This window comes from Grampus griseus (assembly GCF_964374135.1).
Source record: "Grampus griseus genome assembly, chromosome: 3".
Lineage (NCBI taxonomy): Eukaryota > Metazoa > Chordata > Mammalia > Artiodactyla > Delphinidae > Grampus > Grampus griseus.
The window spans coordinates 55,117,526-55,134,205 of NC_139019.1; the positions used below are offsets into that span (position 1 = coordinate 55,117,526).

Sequence of the window (16,680 nt, forward strand, 5' to 3'; positions counted from 1 at the left end):
CAATCCCAGTTTCAGAGCCGCGGGCGGCGGGCGCGCACTTCCCGGCGGCTGCGCAGGTGAGCTGGGCGCCAGGGGTGGGGCCCACGTGACCGGGGCGTGGGCGGGGAGGGGCCGGCGGACCCCAGTGAGGGACCGGCGGACCCCGGGCAGGCGCGCGGCGTCTGGGGTAGCCCTCGGCGTCCCTCGGCCCCTAGGAACGGCGCGCTCGCTGCGCTGCCGGCCACTACCTGCGCCCGAGGCCGGAGGCCGACGCGGTAAGGGGTGCGGGGCCCCGGGGAGAGCGGGGCGCCTGGGAGGCTGGAGGGCCCCTCGGCCGGCCAGGTTTCATTCGGCGGACACAGGTGCCGCGCGAGACGCGCCCACCCCCGGCCGCGAAGCCCCGGTCCTTCCGGGCGCGGGGTTATCCCGAGCTGGGCACGTCCGGCCCGATTTAGTTCCGGCCACTTTGGGGACAATTTCGGGAGACGAAGAGTGTATTTTCCCTCTGACGTGGAGACGCGCACCTGGGTGGGCAGAGCTGAGTACTGAGTGAAGTTGGTGGGTCGGGGACGTAGCGCCGAGCCGCGGCCTGGGGAGGGACCCCGGACGAGGATGCTCTGTATTCCCGGGCACTCGCTCGAGGGTTCAGTTCAGAGCGCAGGGGATTTCCCATCCCCCTGGAAACCCAGAAACGTCTGAAATCGTCCCCTTTCTCGGGGCCAGCAAAACTTTAAAGCCAGCTTAGTGGTGATTCTGTTGGTGTAAAGGTGACCAACTGGATTCCTGTAACACTTCGCTGGGGAGAACCATTTCTCCTCCCACAGCTTTGACTTTCGGAGATTTGTGTGTCAACAGAATGGAGTCGGCCCCGGGGGCTGGAACAAAACAAAGACCAGCTCTGCCTCAGCGTGCTGATTCTAAGTGGACTCTCAGTGACACCCTGAGAGATGCTAGGGGTATCCAGACATTGAACTGTGGTAAAATACAACTGACCATTATTCCCTTCCAAAATCACATAATTTGCTATTCCACAATTCTTCAAATTTGTAATTTTGGCTTTTTATATAAACACTGATAAGGTGATCTAATTCAAATAAGCCACATTTCACAGGTGAGCATGAATTAAATCCATTATAGTGAAGCATACTTTTGCCAGTGAGTTGAATTAAGCAACCGGTGTCCTTTAAATGCCTGTATAGCAAAGATATTGAAGGATATGTAAAACTTGCTAAAGTTATTTGTTGTGCTTTTGCCTCTACTATTTTTAGGAAAACATATTTCAAGAATTATAGTAGTACTATGCATTCCTAGAATTTAAATGTTTTTAGACAACAGATAAAGCGATGAAAGACAAAAAAGTAACTTTTAATTGCTATCATTATAGAAATTTTTTTCTGTACTAAATTTTTTTCTCCTGCTTTGCATTGGGCACCATGCTGAGACTCACAGTTAATTCTCTAAAATTGGAGTGGCCCATTAGAAGACCCTAGAATTTAGACCTCTTCTCCATCTCCACCCCCAGGTGATTGTATTTAGTCTGTGGTAGTATATACACTTCTGTGGGTAGACTGCCTACTTGATATCTTTACCTGGACTTCTAACAGGTATCTCAGACTCTCTTCAGGCTGCTTCTCCCAGGACTAAGCTGGAGGGTTGGAGAAATGTTGCAGATGAAATGATCTGGTGTCTGGGATTTGCTTTAAAGTAATCTATTGACAAAAGGAATACGGTAGAGGGTATAGACGAAACAAGATTGGTCATAAATTGATAATTGAAAGTGGTTGATGGGCACATAAGGGCCCATAATACTGTTCTTTCCACTTTTTACTGTGTTTGGAAATTTCTAAAATAAAAATGTTTAATTCCCTGAACATAGAGTGTAACCTCTTCTTGCTATCTTCGTTGCTACCACCATGGTCCATTGGATTACAGTTGGACAACACAGGTTTGAACTGCAGGGGTCCGCTTATATGCGTTTTGGGGGGTTTTTTTTCAATAAATATGTACTGTGGTGCTGTGTGGTCTGCAATTGGTTGAATCCGTGGATTCGGGACCACAGCTACATATTACCAACTATAAAGTTACACTTGGGTTTTTGACTGCGAAGAGAGTTGGTGCCCCTAACCCCTGTGTTGGTCAAGCGTCAACTGTATTTCAGTGGCCTCCTAGCCAGTCTCCCTCTTTTCACCCTTTTCTCCTGGAAGGTACTCTTAACAGAGCACCCAGAGTGATCTGGTTAAAATACGTCATATCATGTCAGACCTTTATTGAAAATTTTCCAGTGGCTTCTCACTCCCAGTAGAAGCCTAAATCTTTCTAATGATTTTTATTTATTTTTAAAATTTATTTTATTTATTTGTTTATCTTTGGCTGCATTGGGTCTTCATTGCTGCACGCGGGCTTTCTCTAGTTGTGGCGAGCAGAAGCTACTCTTCATTGCAGTGCGCAGGCTTCTTATTGTGGTGTCTTCCCTTGTTGCGGACCACGGGCTCTAGGTGTGTGGGCTTCAGTAGTTGTGGCACGTAGGCTCAGGAGTTGTGGCTCATGGGCTCTAGAGCGCAGGCTCAGTAGTTGTGGCGCAGGGGCTTAGTTGCTCCGCGCATGTGGTATCTTCCCGGACCAGGGCTCAAACCCGTGTCCCCTGCATTGGCAGGTGGATTCTTAACCACTGCACCACCAGGTAAGTCCCTCTAATGATTTTTAAGCCCTAATGTTTCAGATGGCCTCAATTCTACTACTCACCCTCTCACTCACCCTGCTGCTGCCTCCATTCCTTAACAGTTCTCGAACATGCCAGGCACTCCCACTTTAAGGCTTTTACACAAGCTGTTCCATCTGTGTGGAACACTTACCCCTTATACCTGCCTGGCTTCCTCCCTCATTTCCTTCATTTCTATATTCAGATGTCATGTTCTCTCTGAAGACTTCCCTCGTCACTCTGTTTAAAATTATAACACCCTGTCCATACTGTACTTATCCTCTTTCTTAACTTTGTTCCTTGGCATCTGATATATTTCACTTGCTTTATCTATCATTTGTCACCCCCGCTCCCCCACTGGAATTTAAGCTCCATGAAGGCAAGGATTTCCATTGGCTTTGTTCACTGATACATCTTCAGCAAGCCTGGTGCATGGCAGGCACTCGGTAAATACTTGTTGAGTGATAGATCTCCATTTTACAAAGTAAAACAAAACAAAGCCTTAGGAATTTCTAAATTGTTCAACACCGTAAAGGTGGGATTACCAGCTTTAATTTTGAGACCTTTATAGTGCCAAGTACAATGCCATGTGTCCAGCGAGTCTTCAGTAAATACTCATGAGCAGTTTGAGGGAGAAAATCATTGTGCCTTAAACATAGTAGTTATATTAGCAAATAGTTTCCTTTTTACATACATGTCCAGGTTATTGATTTCATGAAGGAAATCAACAGGTTTGATAAAAAGTGCTTTTTCTATGCTTTATTTTTCAGGTGGATTGAATACCCTGTAAGATACTTTTTGAGTCTTTCCATGGCAACAGCAAGTCACCTTTAAATAATTGGTCTGGAAAGAGTGATGTCCATGGCCATTGCTGTGGCTCTGTGCTGTACTTTCAGGGAATCTTACTTAGCCTTTGGTGATTTTTTTTTTCTGAGATTTCAATTTTTTTATATCTAGTATCAAGTGTTATACTATTAGAGTGGAAGAAGCAACTCCCGTAACGTGACTTCCCGAGTTAGAAAAGAAAGAGACTCTCCACTCCCTGTGTTTATCAGACTGCTTCTCCTGGGCCATTCCAAAGCAGACTTGAGTTAATGAAAGTGAAGAGTATTTGCTGACCCATCACATTTTGGTATGTCGACCCTTAAATATGTTGATTTAGATATTTGAGGACAGGACTCTTCCTTGGAGTGTGTTAGCGTCCTGTATTGTTAAAATTTAGTCTCATTTTTGGTTTTTTGCATTTTGTTGTTATAGGGCTCATAGGTAAATTCAACTTATGTTTTAATCAAGAGCGAAGGTTTAAAAGTTTGATTGCCCTTAAAATCTCATAGAATGATTAGTAGATCCCTGGCTAACATAATTGTTACCCATGTTTAAAGTGTACATAATTTATGTTGTCATTTTTATATATCATAATAATTAGATATGATCATGTTGGTTTCCTGAATGTGATCATTTGCTACTAAGTGAATAAAACCAGCATCACTGAAAGGATAAATAACTAAGCATAAGTGATAACTTTAATCTCGGCCCCAGGTGTGAACATCACAAATGTTGTCAAATGACGGAAGATCCAGGAATCGGGACAGGCACTACGATGAGGTCCCAAGGGACTCAGACTATCAAGATGGCACCGTAAGAACCTTCCAGACTCTTCACGACAGTGAGCTGGCTGTGAGCGCTGATCCGTTGCCACCACCCCCTCTCCCATTACAGCCACCATTCGGCCCAGAATTCTACTCAGGTGACACAGAGGAACCGGCCGTAGCACCAGATCTCAAGCCTGTAAGGCGCTTTGTCCCTGAGTCCTGGAAGAACTTCTTCAGAGGGAAGAAAAAGGACCCAGGGTGGGATAAGCGGGTGTCAGACATCAGATACATCTCCGATGGAGTGGAGTGTTCACCTCCAGCCTCTCCTGCAAGACCAAACCACTGTTCACCCCCCAACTCCTGCGAAGATCCTCAGGGCGGGTCAGAAGGCAGCTTTCGTTCCCGGAAAGAGGCCGAGGCAATGTTTCCCCATGATCCCTACGGATCCCTAAGCCGACGCACACACACAGCCCGAACCTACAGCGAGAAGGTGGAGGAGTATCACCTGAGGTATTCCTACATGAAGTCCTGGGCAGGCCTGCTGCGGATTCTGGGCGTGGTGGAGCTGCTTCTGGGGGCCGGTGTCTTCGCTTGTGTCACGGCGTACATTCACAAGGACAGCGAGTGGTATAACCTGTTCGGATATTCACAGCCCTATGGCATGGGAGGCGTTGGTGGCCTGGGCAGCATGTATGGGGGCTATTACTATAGTGGCCCCAAAACCGCTTTTGTGCTTGTGGTTGCTGGATTGGCTTGGGTCACCACCATCATTATTCTGGTGCTTGGCATGTCCATGTATTATCGGACCATTCTTTTGGACTCAAATTGGTGGCCCCTAACTGAATTTGGAATTAACATCTCCTTGTTTATCTTGTACATGGCCGCAGCCATAGTCTATGTGAATGATACCAACCGAGGTGGACTCTGCTACTATCCATTATTTAACACGCCAGTGAATGCAGCGTTGTGCCGGGTGGAAGGAGGACAGATAGCAGCAATGATCTTCCTCTTTGTCACCATGATTGTTTATCTCATTGGAGCTTTGGTTTGCCTAAAGTTATGGAGGCACGAGGCGGCTAGAAGACGTAGGGAATTCTTGGAGCAACAGGAGGTAAGGGATTTCGTGATCTTTGTTCTTTCTTTCTGTTACTCCTTAAATATGTATAGTTCTCAAAACAAAGCTGTTGTTGTTTTTAAGGGTCTGAAGTTCAAAAGGCCCCACTCAGCATCTGACATGCTCTGACCAGGATAACCCACTCTGGTGTGTCATTTGTAGAATGTTGCAGGTAGACCCCAGATGTGTAATACAATATATAGTTTGTCGGTTGCAGTATTGTCTGTCTGATACTTAAGGGGAAAACAACTACTGAATTTCTACAAAGAAGAAATGATGATAATACCTGCATAAGATTATATAAAAGCCCTATTAAAAATATTTTTTTTGGAATGGTAGCAAAAATGTTAGAGTATGTTCTGCTAACATCATTATTCCCTGAAATAAGTTGATGTTTTGCTTTCTTCTAAGGAGGAGGAGTGTGTAGTAGAATTTCCTGTGCCTCTGAAAATGTCAGTATTACCTTAAATATTTTCTTAATTTTAAGTCAACTATACCGTGCATTTTTTTCCCCACTTTTCCAAAGACTTCCTAGGTACAATGGCGGATGGTGTATATTGGGCAAAACTATAGCTAAAAATAAAATCCTTCCTTATATACTCAATAACCTACGTATTTACTCACTGACCTATGTATTTTTTTAATCATATTCATAACAGCAAAAAACTTGACTAACTTTATAATAGGTACCTTATGTGTTCTGTACAGAACCCCATACTCTAGTGTCATAAAATATATTTATCTTCCTAGAATTTGACATAGATTCAAGTTGTTTCTAAAAATTTGTCTCAGCACTGTAAGCATTTTTTTAAAATTTATTTATTTAATTAATTTATTTTTGGCTGCATTGGGTCTTCGTTGCTGCGTGCAGGCTTTCTCTAGTTGAGTTGAGCGGGGGCTACCCTTCGTTGCGGTACGTGCGTGGGCTTCTCATTGCGGTGGCTTCTCTTGTTGTGGCGTGTGGGCTCAGTAGTTGTGGCTCGTGGGCTCTAGAGCGCAGGCTCAGTAGTTGTGGTGCATGGGCTTAGTTGCTCCACGGCATGTGGGATCTTCCCGGACCAGGGCTCAAAGCTGTGTCCCCTGCATTGGCAGGCGGATTCTTAACCATTGCACCACCTATTTTTTTAATTTACATCTGTGTATACAAAGTAAGGAACTTTAAATTCTAATCAGTGTGAAATCCAGATAGTGAAGCACACACTTCCTTATAATTTTATGTAAGTTTAATAACAATGGAGTTCTTAATATCATTTCAAATTCTACATGAATATGACTGTTATAAACAGTACTTTTATTTCTTTTCCTTTTCTCAACAAAAATTTGTTTTTATAAGACTTCACATAATGGTTAATTAAACTTGAGTCACCTATGATTCCTGTTTGTGTGTTGCTGTAACTTCCTAAATGTTAAAATACACAATGGCATATAGCTTTTTTCTATTAATTTTATAATTTAACCATCCCAAACTCTTTAATTGTGCAAGGTAATAGGAACCAAGAATAAATAAAATCTAGGTAATTCAGAACAACTCACATAAGAGTCACCACTATCTCCATATTTCCAACTCTGCTTTCTGCTCCTGATTGACAGGGAATCACAGTTATCCCTCCTCCTCTGGTTCTCCACTGGCCCATGAAAACGTGGCCAAAAGAGTAGGAGGATCATGTGTACGGTAGAGAATCAACATCTGTAAAGTTGAGATTGGGCTGTAGATGCAAATGGACAAAAATATTTGCAAAGTAGCTTCACACACCTCTGAAAAGTCATTTTAACTCTTTTTGTTCCAGATAAATGAGCAGTCATTGCCATCGAAAAGGAAAATGGTAAGAGTAAAGCTCACGTTATATTTTATCTCTAGATTTGTTAAATAATTTTCTCTCTTACCCGTTTATCTATAGAGTAGACCATCTGTCTGTAAAAGTGTATCTGTTGCATTAAGTTCATAATACGACTTTCAGCTTTCTTTTCTTTTTAAAATTTTATTTATTTACATTTTGGCTGTGTTGGGTCTTCGTTGCTTGCGTGGGCTTTCTCTAGTTGCGGCGAGTGGGGGCTACTCTTCATGGCGGTATGCAGGCTTCTCATTGCGGTGGCTTCTCTTGTTGTGCAGCACGAGCTCTAGGCACTCTGGCTTCAATAGTTGTGGTGCGCGGGCTCAGTAGTTCTGGCTCGTGGGCTCTAGAGCGCAGGCTCAGTAGTTGTGGCGCACAGGCTTAGTTGCTCCGCAGCATGTGGGATCCTCCCAGCCCAGGTATCGAACCCATGTCCCCTGCATTGGTAGGTGGATTCTTAATCACTGCACCGCCAGGGAAGTTCCTCAGCTTTTTTCTAATACTAAGAGGACCAAATCAGACAAGGCTATTTGAAGCATCTTTTAATTGTGTTAAATGAAGCTTCTACAGTGAACCTAGTTGGTTCTCCTTACATATTTAAATTTAATTTTTAAAAAAATTTTATTATTTATTTATTTATTTTTGGCTGCGTTGGGTCTTCGTTGCTGCACACGGGCTTTCTCTAGTTGCGGCGAGCCAGGTCTACTCTTCATTGTGGTGCAGGGGCTTCTCATTGCGGTGGCTTCTCTTGTTGCAAAGCACAGACTCTAGGCACGCGGGCTTCAGTAGTTGTGGCACGTGGGTCTAGAGCACAGGCTCAGTAGTTGTGGTGCATGGGCTTAGTTGCTCCGCAGCATGTGGGATCTTCCCAGACCAGGGTTCAAACCCGTGTCCCCTGAATTGGCAGGCAGATTCTTAACCACTGCGCCACCAGGGAAGTCCCTAATTGATTTATTTTTTAAATTTTTTGTGGTACGTGGGCCTCACTGTTGCGGCCTCTCCTGTTGCGGAGCACAGGCTCCGGACGCGCAAGCTCAGCGGCCACGGCTCACGGGGCCCAGACGCTCCGCGGCATGTGGGATCTTCCCGGACCGGGGCACGAAACTGCGTCCCCTGCATCGGCAGGCGGACTCTCAACCACTGCGCCACCAGGGAAGCCCTATTTATTTATTTTTTAATAAAGGTGATTCTCCCAAATTTTCTTCAGTCTCTTTAAAGTTCTTCCCCATTATTTCCTATTCTTCTCACCTTGCTTTCAGATGCCAAATTTTGTTGTGTCGGGAAAGAAATCCCTATTCCACAATTTACTTAACTGCGTGACAGTAGACAAGGTACTTAACCTTCCCAGGCCTTGGTTCCTTCATCCGTAAAATTGGAATAATAATAATTTCTACCTCACAAGATTGCTTGAGAAGATTAACTAAGATGCTGTGGTTATAATTATTTACATATATGTAATAATTTAATGTATTTTAATAATCATAATTTTACCTCATTGAAAAGTTCTTTTTTAAGATATTGGGCATTATTTCTAAGCAAGAAGTTAAGAATCCAGCCTTTGGGTTTGTTTGTTTCTCTGAAAACGGAGTATATTCCCTTGGATCAAAATTCAAAAAGGTCTCTCACACAGAGTCTTCTTTCATCCTGTACCATGGCTTCCCAGTTCTCCTGTGGAGGCAACCAGTGTTACCAGTATCCTGTGTGAGAGATATGTACATATATATATACACACACATATATATATTTGCTTTCCTTCCTCTTTTACACAAATGGTAGCATACCATACATGCTGTTATGTCCCTTATTTTTTTCACTTAATATATTTCTAAGGTAGTACATAGAAAATTTCTGCATTTTGGTTTACAACTACGTAAGTGTTGCATTTTATGGATGTACCATAATTTATCGTATGTTAACCTGTTTCCAATCTCTCACTATTAAAAACAGTGCCACAGTGAATAACCTTATACATATGAATAAATACTTCCTTCTGTATATGTATTGGGTTGGCCAAAAAGTTTGTTTGGGTTTTTCCGTAAGATGATACAGAAAAACACAAACGAAGTGTTTCACCAACCCAGTACAAGTACACCTGAAATGTAAATTCTGAGAAGTGAATTTCTGGATGAAAAGCGGTGTACATTTTTGTTTTGACTGCTAGATTGCCCAATAGAAATTCTACCAATTCCCACCCCCAGCAGCACTACAGGCTTCCTCACACCCTGACCAACACAGTGTCAGGAAATTTGTTAGCATCTATCAACCTGATAGGTGAAAAACGGTACTAATGTAGTTATAATTTGCATGTCTCTTATCAGGAGTGAGGTTGAGCATTTTTCATATATATATGTTTGCATTTTCTTCCTATTAACTGTCTGTTCATATCCTGTCCAGGTTTTTTTATTGGGTTGCTGATTTGTATAAGTTCTTTTTGGTTAAGTGCATTCGTTTTGAAAATACGTTTGATGAGGTTCTTTTTAACTTTATTCTCTATGTTGTAACATACAAATATTACTTGAAAATGTTTTGTTCATGCTGAAATATGGAATTTATTAAGTGGATGAACGGCAGCCTATCCAAGCGATCATAATTAATACATTGCTGTCATCATTCATTCATTCATTGAACAAACATGTCACAGGCTGTGGGCCAGTGATATGGATACAACAATGGCATTATCTCCATTTTCCAGGGGCTTACAAATCTGGTGAAAAAGAAAAACACAGATGAAAGATTAGTAGAGTATGAGAGAGAGGAAGCCAGCAGGAAGTACAAAATTAAACTAACTTGCTTAGAGATTTGTGTTTCTATGACATCTCAGGAGATCAATTTATGAATGATAATGTCTCAAATTCAGCATTATTAAATGCTGAATTTAACAGTGGTTTTTATTTTTTATTTTTTTATTTTGCGGTACGCGGGCCTCTCACTGTTGTGGCCTCTCCCGTTGCGGAGCACAGGCTCTGGACGCGCAGGCTCAGCGGCCATGGCTCACGGGCCCAGCCGCTCCACGGCATGTGGGATCTTCCCGGACCGGGGCACGAACCCGTGTCGCCTGCAGCGGCAGGCGGACTCCCAACCACTGCACCACCAGGGAAGCCCTTTTTTTTTTTCTTTTTTGGCTGTGTTGGGTCCTCATTGCTGTGCTTGGGCTTTCTCCACTTGCGGCGAGCAGGGGTTTACCGGTGCACGGGCTGCTCATTGCAGTGGCTTCTCTTGTTGCGGAGCATGGGCTCTAGGCACACAGGCTTCAGTAGTTGTGGCACACGGGCTCAGTAATTGTGGCTCACAGGCTCTAGAGCGCAGACCCAGTAGTTGTGACACACAGGCTTAGTTGTTCCATGGCATGTGGGATTTTCCTGGACCAGGGCTCAAACCCGTGTCTCCTGCATTGGCAAGCAGATTCTTAACCACTGCGCCACCGGGGAAGTCCTTAAATGATTTCTGACACGTATGTAAAGTCATCTGAATTACAGTTGAGCTCTACTGTGGTTTTCTTGGATATCCATAAATCGTTAGAAATCAAGAGATATCTGATCAGTTCTGACTGACCAGGCGTGGGATGAGTGAGGCTGGGATTAGCTGGTCTACAGAATACTGAAGAGTTACTCTCTCACAGTGCAGTGTGGACCTAATGTTACAAACCTCTACAATTTACACACTGTTCATAGCATTAGAGCAATGCTGCTTTGTGTGTGTGTGGGGGGGCATTTTGGTTGTTTGTGGGGTTTTTTGGCTGCACCTTGTGTCATATGGAGCTTCCCTGACCAGGGGTCAAATCCGAGCCCCTGCAGTGGAACCACGGAGTCTTAACCACTGGACTGCCAAGGAAGCCCTTGTTTATATTTTTATTGTACTTTGTTTTAACTTCCTGATTCCCTTGTGTTTAATTTGTTTTAAATGTTCATTTATTTATTCAACATTTTTTGCTTCAAGATACACAATTCAATTAGACTCAGTGACACTAACAATCAGTAAGCTAAATAGATCATCAGTTTTAAGCTGTCTAAAATATACATATCAGGGGACTTCCCTGGTGGCACAGTGGTTAAGAATCTGCCTGCCAATGCAGGGGACATGGGTTCGAGCCCTGGTCCGGGAAGATCCCACATGCTACAGAGCAACTAAGCCCGAGCACCACAACTACTGAGCCCGTGTTCCAGAGCCCACGTGCCACAACTACTGAAGCCCGCGCACCTAGAGCCCGTGCTCCGCAACAAGAGAAGCCAGCACAATGAGAAGCCTGCGCACCACAACGAAGAGTAGCCCCACTCGCCGCAACTACAGAAAGCCTGTGTGCAGCAACGAAGACCCAAGGCAGCCATAAATAAATAAATAAACAAACAAACAAATCAGATATACTTGAAACTGATAAATAGTAGTTGCCTTTAGGAGGGTAACTGGCTAACTGTGAGGGGACAGGTAAAGAGGGAGACTTACTTTCCATTATGTATCCTTTTGGACCTTTTGAATTATACGTTATGTCTATACATTACCTATTCAAATTTTTTTAAGTTTTAAAAAAGTTAAGTTAGTAAATGCTCATTTCAAATATTGAGATAAGCAATATAAGGCTGATATTTAAATAACTAATAACACTGCCCTTTGTTTGAAATCAAAGTGCAAATTCCCTAACCTGTGGCTGACTTCCAGTGTTAGTACAGAGACGTAAGTGAGTTTGACCAAATGGAGAGGGCAGTCTTCTAAACTCGGAGTCATCGTTAAGAATGGCTTTGGCAGGGCTTCCCTGGTGGCGCAGTGGTTGGGAGTCCGCTTGCCGATGCAGGGGACACGGGTTTGTGCCCCGGTCCGGGAAGATCCCACATGCCGCGGAGCAGCTGGGCCTGTGAGCCATGGCCGCTGAGCCTGCGCATCCGGAGCCTGTGCTCCACAACGGGAGAGGCCACAATAGTGAGAGGCCCGTGTAAAAAAAAAAAAAAAAAAAAAAGAATGGCTTTGGCAGATCATTGCCAATACTCTCATTCAAGATTGCCATATTGCTATAACCCACTGGTAAATCCTACTCCCTCAGAGGGACTGACTAGGAAACTTACAAATTTTAGCCTGACCTGGAACGATAACCTTTGCTACATCACAGCCCAGTAAGAGTTCTAAAATAAAATTCACTGCAGGGAAAAGATCAAACTTAATCAGACTTTGGTTTAGAAAATGGATCTGGATTAGAAGTATTGCTCAGAATGGAAAAGAGGCCTAAAAACATATAAGAAAAAATATATAAGGAGACTCACTTTCTAAAAGTTGACACTCTTGTTAACAGATGATATCAAAATCTGAAGTCAGAATGTTCACATCAGGAAGTATGTTTCGGAACATCTCCAGGGGCACAAGAGAAGAATCTCTTTGCTTGGTGGGGGTTAAAGGTGGTATGCCTTTTGCGGATGTTGACTGCACAGCACCAGGCTGGGTGGGACTGTCTCACTAAGCTGCAGCGTGGCAGTGACACAGCAATGGTGGTCATTCTTGGTCAGGATGGATCTTATGGGCCTTCTGAGCAGTCCCTGAGGTGCTGGGACTTACCAAGGGGATTAAGTGCAGGGTAGAGTCAACCTGAAGGGCTTGGCTGAGCTGGAGGAAGTTGCCCCAAATGATGGGGTAGTCTGCTGCGGCTTCTGCAGGTGGTACGGGATTAGGAAGATCTGCTGGAGAGTTCTAGGTAGGTCTTTTCAGCTGCCCTGGAAGGCTGGTGCCTAGTATGTCCAGGGTGTGTTGCAGCATCTCAGATCCTGAGAGGTCCTGGAATAATCGGGAATAACCTTAGCGGAGTTAGAATCCCCATTCCTAAGACTCTTTGAGAATCGTGTCAGTCCAGTTAACGTCTGCTCGTTCAAGATATGGGAGCAGAATGCAAAGAGCATCCTTTCAAAGGCCTCTTTTCCTGGGAGATGGGTCACTGTGGATCAACGTATTTAAATGTATTCAGAGACAGAGGCAATCTCATGACTTAATTGAGGAACCTCTGTTGGACTTACCAATGGGAACCTTATAGGAAAGGTTGAATCTCCAGCTTCTCATTGGGTATGATTTTCCCCTGCTTCCTTCCCAGTTCTTGGTAGGGAAGAATTTGCAGATGACCACAGGAGGGGCAGTGTAGTGTGGTGAAGAGAAGATAAACTTTGGAATCAGGCAAATTTGAATTTGAGTACTACTAACTCTGTGATTCAGGGGAAATTACTTACCCTCCCTGAACTTAGTTTCCTGTCCCTTGTCTGGAACTATCAGCTAGGCTGTCCCTTCTTGTTTTGTATTTTCACGAACACAATTTTTAAAAAGCAAATAAGGTCATTTAAAAAATAAATAATATATATAAAGTAAGATCAAACAGAGAAAGAAACAAATTCTAATAAGTCCCTACATGTTGAGTAGATTGCTTTTCTAAACTAGAAAAGTCAAAATCTAATCTAGGTATCAAAAGTAATAGTGTGGGTTTGGGATTGGGGTCTATGCATCATTACATCTATACGCTCAAAGGGAAGGAGAATCAGAAATTGGACAAAAGCACCCTGAAACACATGTCTGGCTCTCCCTGTTTCTAACTTGACAGCGTATTCATTCAGCCCATTTTGTAAAAATTAATTTTATTTTTGGCTGCGTAGGGTCTTCGTTGCTGCGCATGGGCTTTCTCTAGTTGCAGCGAGCAGGGGCTACTCTTCCTTGCAGTGCATGGGCTTCTCATTGCAGTGGCTTCTCTTGTTGCAGAGCACGGGCTCTAGGTGCATGGGCTTCAGTAGTTGTAGCACATGAGCTCAATAGTTGTGGCACACAGGCTCTAGGGCGCAGGCTCAGTAGTTGTGGCGCACGGGCTTAGTTGCTGTGCGGCATGTGGGATCTTCCTGGACCAGAGCTTGAACCCGTGTGCCCTGCATTGACGGGGATTCTTAACCACTGCACCACCAGGGAAGTCCCATTCAGCCCATTTTTAATTTGAAAACTTAGTAATTATATCCATAGCAGTACTTACCCCATGGCTTAATTACTTTCTCTTGCTTCATAGTAAAGCTTTTCTTATATGTGCTGACAAGGCTGGTTTTTGCTAGGTGCAAAGAAAGGTCATGAAATCTGGGGCCGTTTGTTTGTAATCAGGAGTACTGTTTGAAAGTGGTGTGTCCCAGGGCTGGAGCCCAACTACCTCCTTCCCATGAAGGACCGAAGAGATTTTAATTTTTTGAGTCATATCTAGTTCTAGATATTTTTTCCCCAGTAGGGTTTTCTGCACTGGTGGTCAGTGAGGTTCACCCAAAAAGAGTGAAAGAAAATTTTAAGAGCATAATAACAGAAAAAAAAAAAAAAAAGTAAAGCAGGTGAAATAGTCTGTGTGGAAATATTCTGACTTCTTAGAACTCTCCTTTTATATTAAAAGGTGAATCTTGGAATTAGAGATGGGCAAGTAAGGAAAATGAATAGTTTATGCTTCAAAAAACTTTACCTGAGGGGGGAGAAAACTCATATGGACTCTCCTCCACAACGTGACTACCTGGGTAGAATTCATGATTTTGACCAGGAAAACCGAGCCTGACACCTGGGGCTGCTGACTAGGGAGTCAGTGTGCTTCCTGGCCACTCCTCAGGCAGCCGCGGGAGAAATGGATGGTTAAATACTTAGAAGCTAAAAAGGGATGCCATGAAACGGAAATCCACTAATTTAAGCCAAAAAAGTTTCCCCTAATTTTAATACCATGATGGATTTTCAAGATTAAACATAAAAGAATTCATGAGGATGAAGAAATGGCATCCCGACCAGCGAGGAACAAAGTGGGATAGATACTGACCTCAGAATATGTTTCCTAAAATACTCTTGTTTGATCTCCTTTCCTCTGGGTTTTCTGCTCCCCACTCATGTTCTTGCTGTTTGGGGCCGATGGCTGGGCGTCCTTTCTGGCCGAGGGGACCTGGTTCCCCTTTCACCCAGCGCCTCGGGTGCAACCTTCCCCTCTTGGTAGCCCTACCCCATGGCAGGTCAGCAGCCTCCACGTCTAATCCGACTAATCCACTGATCTGTGGGCTGCGCTATTTGGTGAGTTAACAGCTGGTAGTTTCTGGAATGAGCTAATGTTAAACCAGAACTCAAAGGCAGCCTCAGAGGTAGAGAAATCAGGAAACAAAGGATTTTAAAAGCTGCCTGACAAGGTAAAGAGCAAGGTTTTTTAAAATCTTGTTTTATATTTTGTTTTCAATGGAGTCAGGTCCCTCCCGAGCAGCTCAGTTATTAGCTCAGTGAGTTTAATTCAGCGAGCATGGACTGAAGCCCCAAGGGGTGAGTGGAGGGGGCTTTCTTCTGTGTCATGGGATCAACATGCTCTAGCAGGATGGCTTTGCCCGCCCCCTCCCCATCACAAACTCATTTCTAGCTTTAGGATTGAGCGGTATACATTTAAGTAAACTGTTTCCTCGTGTTGCTCATTTAAAGAATCAACGAGCCAAAAAAGTGCTGGCTTGTTTGGTTGGTTGGTTGGGTTTTGGTTTTTAGGTGGTTTTTTTTGGCCGTGCCATGCAGCTTATAGGACCCAGGCCCTCGGCCGTAAGAGCGAGGAGCTGTAACCGCTGGACTGCCAGGGAATTCCCGGAAAAGTGCTGGGTTTTCATTGTGGCTTTTCCACTCAGAGCCTTGAGACCTTGGAGAATTTACTGAACCTCCCTGAACCTTGCTCCTTTATGTGTAACACGGAAACCCCTCTCCTGGCATCCACCAGCCTCACCAATTTGGTTGGTGTTCTGGGTGCTGCCTAGTGGGGCCCCCAAGCACTATTTTCCCAACCCCAAAGCTGCACATCCACCTCGCCCTGCCCGTTCTGGAGTGGGCTCCCCTGGGTCTTCCACTTCCGCGTCCCTCCTGTTGGCTATTTTAGCTCTTTTTTTAAAAAAAAAAATATTCATTTATTTGGCTGCATTGGGTCTTCATTGCTGCGCGCCGGCTTTCTCTAGTTGCAGCGAGCGGGGGCTGTTCTTCTTTGTGGTGCGCAGGCTTCTCATTGCGGTGGCTTCTCTTGCTGCGGAGCACAGGCTCTAGACACGCGGGCTTCAGTAGTTGTGGCATGCGGGCTCAGTAGTTGTGGCACGTGGGCTCAGTAGTTGTGGCACGTGGGCTCTAGAGCGTGGGCTTCAGTAGTTGCGGCACGCAGTATCAGTAGTTGTGGCTCGTGGGCTCTAGAGCGCAGGCTCAGTTGTTGTGGCACACGGGCCCAGCTGCTCCGCACATGTGGGGTCTTCCCAGACCAGGGCTCAAACCTGTGTCCCCTGCATTGACAGGTGGATGCTTATTAACCACTGCACCACCAGGGAAGCCCTATTTTAGCTCTTAAGGTCTGTCCCCATGCTTCCTCCTTGGGCATTTCTGTCTCATGTTCTTTCCCCCTCTTTGAATGGATCCTTTTCCTACAGAGACTTCTAGGAGCTCTCCAGTGTAGAAGCCAGGTGACTTAAACCACTGTCTCCAGCATTCCCGTAGACC

The 16,680-nt window shown here is 44.5% G+C and overlaps 1 protein-coding gene across 3 annotated transcripts in view; it reads left to right on the forward strand.

The window, feature by feature from the left end:
* The first annotated feature begins 171 nt into the window (after positions 1-171).
* MARVELD2 (MARVEL domain containing 2) overlaps positions 172-16,680 on the forward strand; it is a 28,446-nt gene continuing 11,937 nt past the window's right edge. The window contains exons 1-3 of one of the 3 annotated variants that reach the window (XM_082652622.1): positions 172-254; positions 4,217-5,380; positions 7,171-7,206. In XM_082652622.1, the coding sequence (XP_082508748.1) occupies positions 4,232-5,380; positions 7,171-7,206 (1,185 nt within the window). In that variant the 5' untranslated portion in view covers positions 172-254; positions 4,217-4,231. Of the gene's footprint in view, positions 255-3,685; positions 3,810-4,216; positions 5,381-7,170; positions 7,207-16,680 lie in introns of those variants that run through there. The other 2 variants (XM_082652621.1, XM_082652623.1) reach the window with 2 other exon arrangements.